General features: G+C 37.4%; 1 protein-coding gene across 1 annotated transcript; it reads left to right on the top strand.

Moving 5' to 3' along the window:
• The first annotated feature begins 2,504 nt into the window (after positions 1-2,504).
• On the top strand, positions 2,505-12,666 carry TMEM170B (transmembrane protein 170B). Its single transcript, XM_010084529.1, has 3 exons — positions 2,505-2,523; positions 7,502-7,672; positions 12,536-12,666. The coding sequence occupies exons 1-3, from the start codon at positions 2,505-2,507 to the stop codon at positions 12,664-12,666; spliced, it is 321 nt and encodes a 106-aa protein (XP_010082831.1).
• The last annotated feature ends 414 nt before the right edge of the window (positions 12,667-13,080 follow it).

Raw genomic sequence — 13,080 nt, 5'->3', positions numbered from 1 at the left:
TGGACTTGATGATCCTTGAGGTTTTTTTCTAACCTTAATGATTCTGCAAATGTGCACTTGTGGCCCAGAAGGCCAACCGTGTCCTGGGCTGCATCAAAAAGTGTGTCCAGCAGGTTGAGGGAGGTGATTCTCCCCCTCTACTCTGCTCTCCTGAGCCCCCACCTGGAGTATTGTGTCCAGCTCTGGAGTCCTCAGCACAGGAAAGACATGGACCTGTTGGAGTGAGTCCAGAGGAGAGCCACAAGGATGGCCAGAGGGTTGGAGCACCTTCCATATGAGGACAGGCTGAGAGAGTTGGAGTTGTTCAGCCTGAAGGAGAAAAGGCTCCAGGGAGACCTTCTAGCAGCCTGCCATTACTTAAAAAGAAGCTACAGGAGAGATGGGGAGGCACTCTTGATCAGGGACTGTGCTGATAGGATATGGGGTGATGGTTTTAAGCTGAAAGAGAGCAGATTTAGATTAGATTTTAGGAAGAAATTTTTTCCTGTGAGGGCGGGGAAGCAGTGTCCCAGGTTGCCCAGAGAAGCTGTGGATGCCCCATCCCTGGAGGGGTTCAAGGCCAGGCTGGATGAGGCTTTGAGCAACCTGGGCTGGTGGGAGGGGTCCCTGCCCATGGCAGGGGGGTTGGAACTTGATCTTTAAGGACCCTTCCAACCCAAACCATTCTATGAATCTGTGTAAAGTTACATTACATCTGAGCTGAGTTACATTTGCTGGTATAATATACTGGCATTTCTTAATCTGAGTGATTTGAGTTTATAAGTCTACAGGAATATAACATTATGCAGTTTCTTAATTCAAATTTCAACATACGCTACCTTGTTGGCTTAAATTTGTATCTTTGTATTGATAGTGCAGATACTTACTGATTGACTTAACTCTGTAACTAATAGTGGTAGGCTGGGTACCTAGATGAGAAACTCAGGAGAAATATTTTCTTTTGGAGTAATCTGTCTTGATATATGAAGTATTATAGGCAATTGTTATTCATCTGGCAAATCAAGCTAAGGACTAGTAGAAAAGAAAACTGCTGAAGATTAAGTACTTCATGTTTACTGAAGCTGAGTGGCAGTAGGATATCAAGTTCATATATATAAATGATATTTGAAAATGTTAGGATTTATATACTTTGTGTTGACTTTGCATTTTTTTTATTTGCCCAAGATAAAGGTCTTGATGGAGTTCAACTTTGAGTTTTGATAAGTTGGAAGTGATATGAATGTTATTCTAAACTGTAGCATGCTTTAAAAACTCTTTTTCTAATGTCAAATCTAATCTTTGAGATTGTGTATGCCCACATCACTGTGATGTGTATGATGTGCATATATAGTACATAAGAATAAGGTATCTATGATATGTCTAAATGCCTAAATTAATAAAGAAATACCCTAGAACTGGAGTGATAGGGCATGAATTACAAGTTATGTGAGCCTTGCAGCTTTTCTGGTAGAAAAAATCCCCGCCCAAGTAAAACCAGTGGAAAGGAACATGAACTGAAGACAAGATTTAAGATAGTGGTTAACGACTGAGAATTTTAAATAATCCAGAAAGATGGATCTCGGTTGTCCTCATTAGAAAAGCTGTGGCGTCTACGCAATAGATGGGATGTAACTGTGCTTGTAAGCTACTAAGTAATCTTCCCTAGTTCCCTGTCAGTGCATTCCTTTGGCAGTTGTGGAGTTTTGGTACAAAGAAGTTGCGTTTTGGCTACTTAAAATAATTTGGATACACTGAAAGTAAACTCTTGAAACTTTCTTAGGGTCAAGCAAAGGAAGCTGGGAGGTTTTTCTAAAGTTTTGTTTTAGTCATGGCTCTTTAGGGTAGCCCTGTGAGGACATGACTAAATAAACTGAGGCTAGGTTGGTATTTGGAGCTCTCTGTCAATTAAATCATTATTACCATACCAGCAAAGTACTCCATAGGTGTAGCTCATCCTCAAGAGAGTAAGCTAATTAGTACAGCTAAACAAAGACCTGAATTTTTTTGACAGCCTGCTTTTTTATTGCGGTAGTAATGATGATCGTGTAGGTAAGTGTATACACATCTACAAGTATGAATCAGTATATAGGACATAAGTTGTTTTTGTAGCAGCCTGTTCTTAAGACACTTCAGTCTCGCTTCCTCCTTAGATATGTTGCAAATCTTTCAACTACTCAGTTATTTTTGAATAAGCAGAGTCTTGACCACTTGTGTCCAGAGGTCCACATTCTCTTTCTCGGTTTTCTAGTGGCATCTTTTGGGTTACCCTCAACCCATTCTTTGCTTCCTTGTTACTCTGGCACACTTTTTTTTTCCTGAGGGTCCTCTCTCATCATGATTCTGGAGTTGGATGATACTGAATTTTAGCAAACCTCAAACTCTTCCGGTAGAAGTTCCTGTATGTTAAGTTGTTTACCCTCAACCTGTCTGGATAAGAATGACTAAGTTGTCCTCCAGGTTTGCAGAGCTTGAAGCCTCCTCCAGTTTGCTTAAAAGCTTGGCTGTCCTCCTTACCCCATCCATCCATGTTAAAGAGCTTACTCAGTCTCACCTGATTAATGAGCAGAAGTAAGTAACTGAGTGTGTTGAACTATCAGGCATAAAAAGGGATGAATAAAGGAGGATAAGAGAAGATGACTCTTGCTGCCTTTCCTATGGAAGGTAGTCAAAAGAGATTTGTCCCATTTAAGCTTCTAGGACTAGGGTGATGTTTCAATGAAGTGAAGTGGTGATTTAACATCATGTGGCTGATGACTACTCAAGAATCTAAAGAAATTTTTGTATTCAGAAGAATTTCTGATTATGCAGTCACTCATCAAGTGTGTAGTCTGTAGCTGAAGAACAGGAAACACTTATCTAAATAGTCAATTGATACAATTCTCTGAATTACAGATCTTTCAGGTATTTTAACGACTACTTTAACATGACAAAGATGACTGTGATGAAAGGTTTATAAATTATGATTATAAATGGCTCCAATTTTGTATGTTGTGTAAGTTTTATGGCAAATAGTTGCTGTGTTTCATTAAGTCCCTTGCTAGAAAAGCCAACTTTGCGATAGAAAGGTATGATCACAATCGATGATTAAAAGGCTTTGCGTGATCAAGTTCTCAGTTTCTTTAATATCACATTTTAAAATGCTACTGTCATATGACAATTAGGTAAGCTATCATCCCAGAATATTTGTTAGAGTAGTGTGATTATTCCCTTTTCTTTATTTTGTATCAGGATGCAACAATAGAAATTATTGCCTGTTCCTTGATAATACCAACCATTAGGAAAAAAAAAAGGAAAACTAAATAACGAATCTCCAGAAAATAAGAGATATCTTGGTACTTGATACTAGAATAGTTCCATCCACAAGACAAAGTGGCAGAACTGTACTTTGTTTGCTGTTCAGGGAGACTTGTCTCTTCCTTCCCTTTTAAAATCTAGTTCTTGTTGCAGCAGGTGAGAATCTTTATCAAGGGGAGGAATACACAAAAATATTCCACTAGTCTCTCTTCTTATAACTCTGTCTAATAAGTTAGCAAATAATAGCTTTTCAGCTGCTTCCATTTAACAAATTTAGATATATAAATTGGTGGAGAATGGATAATCTAGAACATATGTACTTCATGGAGTTACCCAAATAAAAAGCAACTCCAAATAGAAGCTGATCTATAAGTAATTTGCCTGGTTACAGGATAAAGACAGTTAACCAGCCCTCACCCTGCCGCCTGCCTTCTGCCAGCCGGACTGTCACAGGCTTATGTCCCTAACCCTTCTGTTCACATCTGTCACTTCCCCCTTCTGTCTCATTCCCAAATAAACAAATTTTTGGTCCTTCCTCCCCTCTTCAGTTGGCGATGAAGGTGTTCCCTCTCTCCCCTCTGACTGTTCTTAAGTGAACACCTATATGAATAATTTATAATAAGAAGGTACTGGATTATTGCAGGTATGTGTAACGCTACCTGTATTTCTTGTGACACTGACTTCATAATGCTATTGACTTGGAAACCTAAGCCTCTAAGAAGTGGTGGTTTATAGCTGGTTTCTTTAAATGTGACAGCTGCATTTGTGCAGAGCAAGGAATATTTCCAAATGTTCTCTAATTTCTCTTTGAATGCATTCAGTATGTGTGTTGCTTTTAAGGAGTAGAAGAAAACATGTGCCAAAGAACTCGAGCTTATATTCATTTATCCAACAGGACATTTGGGGCTGGTTCTATTCTCATATCTCCTGCCCTAAATATAAAGTGAGGGGTGATGCTGATTTTCCTTGAGCCTTATTTGGAATGTAAATAAGACCTAAGATAGTTGCTCTCTAGGCAGCTATTTTGTTGTGTAAGGGTTTGTAAATATTTTTGGTTTCTTAGTTACGGGGGAGTAGTTAGTCTTTCCTTTTCTTCTGAAAATACAGTCATCCTAATAAGTCTTCCTAAGACTGGAAATCAGTTTCCTTTTCTACCTGGTGAGAGCTGACGATGACACAAATGTTGATTTTTCTAGAGGGTAATGCAGTCCCTGGTAAACCCTGTGGCAATTACAGGGAATGACAGTGTCCAACTCAGATTCCAACACGCTTTCTTGGTCCAGTTTCAAGCTTTTCAGCTGCGACGGTGTTTTAAGAGGGAATGAAAGTGCAGCTTTCAGTGTCCTAGAACTGTCCCTCAGATACTTGTACAGAGACAATATCAAGAGCTTTGCTTTTCCTCCCCAGAACATGTCTACGTATTGGCCGTTCACTTCAGAATAGCTGTCTGCTGAACAGGCTGCCAGAATTGCGGGTCTCCTCTCACCTGAAACAAGTCTTCTGTTCTTGGGCTTCATGTTAAATGGGGACAGGTTTGCTCCCCTTCTAATGCAGTTTTCTGAAATGTGGATACTGAATTCAGGCAGGTATCAACTGATTTCATAAGTTTGTTTTTAGACTGTGGAACAGATAATGGGATAGTACTAATCAATACACCGGTGGCATAGTTATGGAGTGTTTGGCAATCTTGGAAGCCTGCAGTTGTCATGTAACCTTACATAAGAACCAAGCATTTTCTTCAACTGCAGGTTTGAAATATGTATTCTGATAGTCTGTCACTGCAGTATCAGGTTGTCTTTAGTAATACTGCAAGAACTCCTCACTTTTTCTTGGTAGTTGTTTCATCTCCTGCTTCCATCTTAGTTGAGAGAAATTAAGTTTGGCTCAAGAACATAGTTGGCACTCTGTCCTCATGATCCAGGTCTCTTCGGCACTCTCTCCTCATGATCCATGTTTTTTTACTGTGTATTTTGCATATCAGTATGATCTGAGTGCAATGAAAATTGTGTGACGACTTCATTGCAGGGAAGGGTGCTGTGTCCAGAAAATAAGTAGCATCTCCACTACAGTATTTACTGGCGAACAAGGCAAATTATCAATTTGATAGAATAGTGTTTTGAGCTGTTAGCAATCTGGTTTTGTGACATTTTTCAATGAAAGGGCCTTCCCTGGTAGCTCTTCTGATGTATGCTAGAAGAATGAAAGTGTTCCTTCCTAATAGGGTTTTCCTGCCCAAAGTTGTGTGTGATTTACATTTGCAGGAAAGTAAACTTTCCTATCTCCTAAGGTTTATTTACCCATGTACATCTAGCAGAGCTGCCAGGCTCTGTATTGATAGATCCTTTGGTTACTCTCCTTGCTTATTTGCTTCTGCTAGAAAAAAAACAATCAGAACACCCAAGTTGTGCTAGTAATGGACAGAGGCTATTACTACAGGCTAGTAAAGGCCTGTTAGGTCTGCAGGAGAGATTTTCCTTCCAAACTATCCATGACCGTGGCAGATTAGATCACCAATCCGTCAATCTTTCGTAATGTTAGTAAGGAGTTTTGTCTGGTATTTATAGAGTGACTACTTGGCACTCTTGCCACTGTTCTGTCACAGTACCTTCTGAGAATGATTTAACATGTAGTAGAACAGTACTGTGCTCATTATCCTTTTGCAAAGATTTTTGAGACCCAACTTGGGGCCAGGGATGAAAGGATGGAGGATCTGAGGAGAGATGCTTAGAGCCACCCTCAATATATATATGTGTATATATATCCACACACTCAGAAGGAGAAGTTACATCTTGAACTACAGCTGTTAGTATTAATTGATTATAGATTTACCACCCACCTTCCTTGTTGCTCTCCTAGGAGAGCATTTTGATTAGAGAGTTGTAAGTCCTGTGACATAGTTTGCCTTTTATGCCTGTATGAAAGGGGAAGGGTTGTGTCTACTTTCACAGTACTGCTAAATTGAAAAGTTTGAGCTGTATTTGTGCTATGGGTATACATACAATATTGACATTGTACTCAAAGGACTGATTATTGTCTAGCAAGCATTCTTTCTCAGCATCCTTTCACAGTATGTTTTTTTTCAGCTGCTAAGTATTTTTAAGTTTAGCTGATTGGTCATATTTCTGCTCAAATGACTGATGTGTGTCAAGCTGCAATAATACAGGCTCCCCTCATAAACAGTAAGTTGTTTGGAAGGAAGCGGTATTATTTTTTTGAGGGGAAATTGCAGCAAAAGCTCTGAATTAATGACAGTTTCATGGGATTACATCAATCAGGAAAATGTGCCCCGCTTTGCTGAATTCTGTGATGAGATACACTCGCTGTAACTGACTTAAAAATTCCCTTTTATTGTATTTCCTCTCCTTTTTGAGTTATAGTAAATGTTTTTAGAAAATTACCACCAAGTTTCTTTAATTCTTATGTAGCTTCATTGTTGGTCCCTGCTCTTTTCTTTGCAGGTAGTGATCACATCTGGCATTCTTCAGAAAAATGTTTGTACTCTGCATATTCTCATGATCTCTTGTCCTTGCTTAGTAATTTAAACTATAGTAACTACCTGTCTCTATGAAGTTCTGTTATAAGCAATTAGAAGCAAGGAGTTAGACGTGTTAAAATTTCTTCTTAAAATTGTAGTGTTTTTATTTTTGCCTTTGAAGCTAATTCAATGGAACACTGTTACAGCTCCCAGGTAGATAACTGAAGTCTTTAATCTCAGTTTTTCCCATTTGATGTTACCTCTTCTTGTTAAAAATAGAAAAACAAAAAATGCACACACAAAAAACCCCAAAACAACAACAAAAAAAACAAACCCACCAACAAAAACCCCCACAATTCTTGATTTTTTTTCCTGGTTCAGTCTTTGTTTCAGGTAATATATCGTTCTACAGTGCAGCAGTAGTAGTTACCTTAGTAGGAAATTGCAATGAATGTTGTTTAAAGAAACCACTAAAAGAATTATGGACTTCTTGTAATAATACATCTGAATCAAGAATTGTGCCAGAATCTTTTTTACAATTTTTTTAGCATATTAGTTGTTCCTTTTTGCTAGACTGCCAAAAGGGGGAAAATGTCTTGGGCATATGCTGGTGTTGTCACACTGGTTCCATTTAAGACTGAAATTAGTATTGCTTTTATCTCACTGCTGATTGCCTGCAATGTTTTAAAGTTTCTTACTTATCAAGTTATTGTCTCAGAAGTATTAACCCTTTATTTGGCTGCTTTCTTTCAGAGATGTGGTACTGGGTTTTCCTCTGGGCTCTCTTCTCCTCTCTCTTTGTCCATGGTGCTGTGGGAGTGTTAATGTTTGTGATGCTGCAGAGGCATAGGCAGGGGAGGTTGATCTCTGTCATTGTGGTCAGCATTGGATTTCTGGGTTCTATAACTGGAGCAATGATAACCAGTAAGTCTGTCTTTTGTTTTGGTTTTTTTCTTCTCATTTTACAGCTAACTTCTAAAGAGAAAAAAAACCCTTTTTCTTAGTGATCTGTTAATTGTTTATTAAAGACTTTGCCTTAGTTATATAGCTATTGTTATGATAATGACAGCTGAGTTGCTCTTCTATTGTGTAAAGATAAAATACTGTAAATTGTTAGAGGAGTTTAGAAATTATCCTAACTCTTTCATTTTGGGAACATTGGCTGCCAAGCTATTCAGAAGATGTGTGCTGAGCAAGTAATATATTTTTGGGATCAAGAAGAGCAGTCCTGCCCTACCATGCTTGTTGCAGGTTGGCGGTGTTTTGTTTTGGTGGGGGTTTTTTTGTTTGTTTGTTTGTTTGTTTTGTTTTTTGGTTGGTTTTTTTTTTGTTTTTTGTTTTTGTTTGGGGTTTTTTTTTTTTTTTTTGGCAAGGTTTCTGATCAAGATCCCCTCTTAGTAGCCTTAAAGCCATAAAATGAGGTTCTGATTCCATTGGTTGCAAGTCTGACTTCCTGCTCGGTTCCTTGGGACTGCTGGAGGTTTTTAAATTGCACCATGGATAGGATGTACCTCTTTTAAAAGAAATAAAGCTGCGATGTAGGTAGTGATTTACAGCTAAGAAAATTTGTTTCTTGTTTGTTTTGAGAAGTTACGCTTGTTTAATGGATTTGAAAGATCTTTCCAGTCTTGGCTTTGCCATAATGTTACTTTCTACTTTGAGGTAGAAAGGAAAGAGGGAGGAATGCCATTAGAGTTTTTTTTTTTCCCTGAAAAAAATTAAGCTATGCTGTTCTAGGTAAAATGCTTGTTGGCCAGGGCATCTGTTACAAGAGTTTCTTACGGTGTTACTCTAACACCCGCTGCTCAAGATACATTTTAGACACTATTTCTTGTTGTATCCACAGATAAGATGCTAACCATTTCTCTGTTAAACCAACGTGCTGAAAGGTTCACAGAGCTATAGTTAAAATCTGTACTTATCATTTTAACATTGGAGAAGGGAGGAGTATTTTATGCGGTAAAGTGCAGAAGTGTTACACCTGACCAAATATGGCACACAAGTGATGTTGCCAAGAGTCTTTTGAGGAAATGCTGCTTAGCTGTTTTCATCTAGAGTTACTGGTATCAGATACTGTTTTCCACGTTTCCAAAGAAATTCTGTTGTCTGTGTCAATACTGAAATATATGCCATAAGATCAGTAGGACACTTTATTCAGTCTTTGGCTTTATCATATCCAGCTACATTTATTTAATTTTATTTCTAAGTTATAACTTTATAAGTCTACAGTAGCTTTTCTAAGCAAATAGGAGCATGGTGAGTTTTCTCTGGAGGGAGGGGAGGGAGAAACAGTGAATGTTATTTTTTGCAAGAAAGAAGCTTGTGCTTAGTTGTCTGAAACAATGAGGGTAAGGTGTTCTTAATGTTAAAATCTCAGCAGTAGTTTCTGCCCTAAGATCCTCAGTGGTGTTGACAAGATGGTCTAACTCGAAAGGCCTTTGAGGATAAAGAACTGCAAATCTGGCAATCACCATATAGTCTGTAGGCAAGGCTTCCTGCCTTTCATTCCCTATTTCTGTGTGCTGCCTAGATTATCAGAATAGTGGTATCACTTCAGCTTTCAACACATGCGTGAAAGTCCTTCTTGCCTGCTGATATTCGAGGTTAAATAAAAACGCAAATTTAATGAAAAGTTTTGTGATTTCACTCAAAATGTTATTTTAATAGCTATATATTTCTCAGCCTAGAATTTCCATCATTGAACACAGTATAGTTTGGTATAACTACTCTTTTTTGCTAAGGCGAGGAAGAACCAGTTGAGCACCTTACATTACATGTTATGTTGATATTTGTCCTATGATTAAAATGGCAGTGGCCCTGCTACAAGGTCAATCATGCATATGAGCATATTTGAAGAACTGAAGATAGGAAATATGCTAGAATATCCCAGCAGAGACTGTTACTGTATTCTGTGGTGGAGAAGGTTCAGGTTCAGTGTTTCTCAAATGAAAAAATACTTTGTGTCTTTTATCTATGCATAAAAAGAAGAGCAACACAGTTGTATTTTTGTCATCCAGTTTTGCAGGTCAAAACATTTAGCAAGTAAGTAGTACTGTTTATGTGCAAATTTCCCGGAGAATTTCTCCATGCTTAGACTGTGGATTTGTTATGCTGTTCCCAAAGGTTTTGCACAGAACGTTGCAACTTGGTTAGCCAAATTCTTTTACTTTCAGGTATTTTTGTTTCTGGACAGCACTGGGTTGTTTCATGCTGACAGACTTCCTGTTGGGAGATTCTGAAGACAAATTATAGTGATAAAATATTAAAGAGGATTTTTAATAGCTCTTGTGCTGCAAACTGCAATGCATGTTGAAGTATTTAGTTACTTGGATATGTCTGGTCCAGTGCTTAAGAAACTGAAAAGCAAACTGACTTCAATTTCTATTCTGTATTTCCAGTCCTCTGCATGGTTTGTGTAGGTGAATGAATGCAGTATAGGTTATTAAATAATGCAAGTTGAATTTTGCTCAGGTAGATCTTTCAAACTTTCTGTCCTACTGGGATCTTTTTACCAGCATATGGAAAAGCAGGAAACACCTCAGTTTCTAGGCTTTGAAAAATCACAGAACTCAATAGTTACAAAAAAAGGTATTAAGAAAGTACTAAATAGCAGTGGATACTGTAAAAAAAAAAAAAAATCAAACTAATGAAGAACAGAAAAATATCAGGCAGTTTGAGACAAAGATTTTAGCTGTATTTCATCCAGAAGGGTCTGTTCTTCCTGCTCTCCCCAAGCACACTCCTTTTTGGTGACATATTCTCATTGTCCTCATTGGCAGCCTATTGTAGTGTACTTTGTCTCTGTACCACTTGTGCTGGGTTATACGTTACGTTGTGTTGCACACTCTTATTTGATGAGTGTGAATACATAATTAGCAAATGACCAAATTTTAATGTGTTTATTATTGATATTTTCTGGAATATCTTAATATATTCTCAAGAAGCCAAAATTTTCTGTTATTGATTAACTAATAGCATCAAATTCAGGTATCCCAATTTGACTGATTTGAATTCACTTTGAGAGTTCAATCATCAAAATAATTTTAGTGTCAGTACTGGGCTCAGTCTAGAGGATTTCTTTCATATTTTGACAGCAGATAGTTAAGGAACAAATGGAAAAGCTTATGCAAGGTAGCTGAGTGAAATACCATAAGGCTAGCCTTCTGGCGAGATATTTCTGACAAAATATAATTTATGATTTGAAAAAAAATAAAAATAAACCAAACTTAACTAACAGTCTGATTAACAATGTTTGTGAATACTGTTGTGGCCACAATTACTAGTGAATTCTACTCTTCCTAAAATTTTTGTAAAAATGAGGTGTTACTTTTTTAAAATGTCAGATGATTCAGATACAGATTGTACTTTCGAAAAATCTGTTGGGATTTGATGTATTTCCGTGTCACTAATGGGTTTTCTTAATCACTTCAGCAGACGACTCCTGTTAGTGACTGTGCAAAACCATGAAAATTCCAAATTTTTTAAACTCTTGCCTATTATTTAAAAAAATGTGGTGTCTTTTCAGTTTTCTTTGAGCTCTGGGATCTCTGGAAGCACTTAATTATGATTAGATAGCACCTGAGCCCATAGATATTGAAGGTCTATAATTAAATTTTGAGTTTTGGTCTTCAGGAAAAATTAATTCATTCTGAAATAAAGGGCAATAAACTTAATGCTTGTTGTTTGAGCAAGGAAAGCAAGCACCATGTAGAAAATACTGGTTCAGAAGGTATTAAATGAAAGCTTCATTCTAGGTAAACTTTTGAGGTTCGGATTGAGTACATTTTTTACCTATAGGCACAACTAAATACCAGCCTGTTTGTTTTGAATGAGCATTTTAATATCCTTAAAAGACTCAGAAGTTGTTTGAGCAGAAAATGTTATTCATCATTACTATGGGTTTTCTTGACTGATTGATACAAGGACTTCTTCTCAGGCATTTGCTCCAAGACATCACAGCTATACATTTGCTCTGACTTTTGTTCTTCAAATGCATGTGATAAATTCAGTATGTGAAAGACAGGTGAAGGGAGTTATCAGCACCTGGCTTTGTTTACAGTGCAGTACTTTGTTTCTGATTTATCTTGGCCATTTGATGTTATACTTAAAATGGGAATTTGTACACAACTGTACAAGAAACATGCTCTCTTAATTTTTAATGTGTTATAGCTCAAAATCTAATCATTGGTGAAAAATTTCCTCTCATACACATTCAAGGATAACAATGCAATACTTCGATCTTTTCATGTTCTGCTTGATTTGGTACACAATTGTTTACAATTTGGTAGTTTAAGTCAAAACTAAACTGACACAATATGACCATGTTATTCAACTGAACTATTAAGTGAAGCTGATAGATGTGTATCTACAGTTATATTTCAGACACTAGCAGTTTTACTGTTGTTGTATTCTCCCTGCCTATACAAGCACTATTAAACCACCCTTCAGACTCAGTCACTTTTTAGAGGACTTTTGATACTTTTTCAAATCAGCAGAAAGCAAAAATGTGAAAAAAAAATTTGAGGATGTCTACAGGGAATTGTCAAGAGTCAATTTTCTTAAAGTGTTGTTGCAAAAGTTAATCTTGTTCAGTTGAGAAAATAATTCCTGAAGGACTTTCATAAGTAGAAAAATACAAGCAAGGCTAATAATTTTGTAATGCTATGAAGTAATATAGTGTTTGGTGATGTTCTATAAATAGCTCATGCGTAGACACTAAATAATTTGTCATCTATTTAATCCTTGGCTTTTTCTGTGATTTGATCATTGTTTTCTTGTGATCCTTAGGTGCTGCAGTAGCTGGAATTTACAGAGTAGCAGGAAAGAATATGGCTCCCTTAGAAGCTCTTGTCTTTGGTGTTGGACAGACAGTACTGACATTAATTATCTCATTTTCAAGAATTCTTGCAACGCTTTGAGACTTATATAGAAGGGGAAAAAAAATCAGCTAGTTTAAGGAAATTTTTAATCTGAAGAAAAGCTTCCTGGAAGTGGATTCACCAGCTTACGAACTTGAATTCTACTCTCAGAGAAAGGAAGCATGTGGAACCTGCACTACACATCTAGAGGTTCAGTCAAATGAAGAGCCTGTCCTCTAGTGTCTGAACTGCTGTACTGCTGCACTGCGCCTTACGTGCCTCAGTCATAGGCAAGGTGCAATCCATGTGTGCGAAGCTGAGGTAAAGCACCTTGAATAGCTGCCAGTCAGGTTAATGCTTGGCTATGGGATCATTGTTCTTAACAGTGTTGTAATAAAATAAAGGGACGCTCCTGCTGTACGTGCCAAATTTGGGACTTGAATTCTTAACTGTTGGTTGGGTAAGCTTTGAAAT

This window comes from Pterocles gutturalis, unplaced genomic scaffold, assembly GCF_000699245.1.
Source record: "Pterocles gutturalis isolate BGI_N339 unplaced genomic scaffold, ASM69924v1 scaffold53400, whole genome shotgun sequence".
NCBI lineage: Eukaryota > Metazoa > Chordata > Aves > Pterocliformes > Pteroclidae > Pterocles > Pterocles gutturalis.
Note: the sequence above shows the minus strand (reverse complement) of the source record. Positions and strands in the feature narration are given on the sequence as shown.

What these genes read in the sequence shown, in the direction of transcription:
- TMEM170B (XM_010084529.1), top strand. An exon ending in AACTGGAGCAATGATAACCA is followed by an intron (nt 7,673 to 12,535) that starts GTAAGTCTGTCT and finishes TGTGATCCTTAG; the next exon opens with GTGCTGCAGTAGCTGGAATT.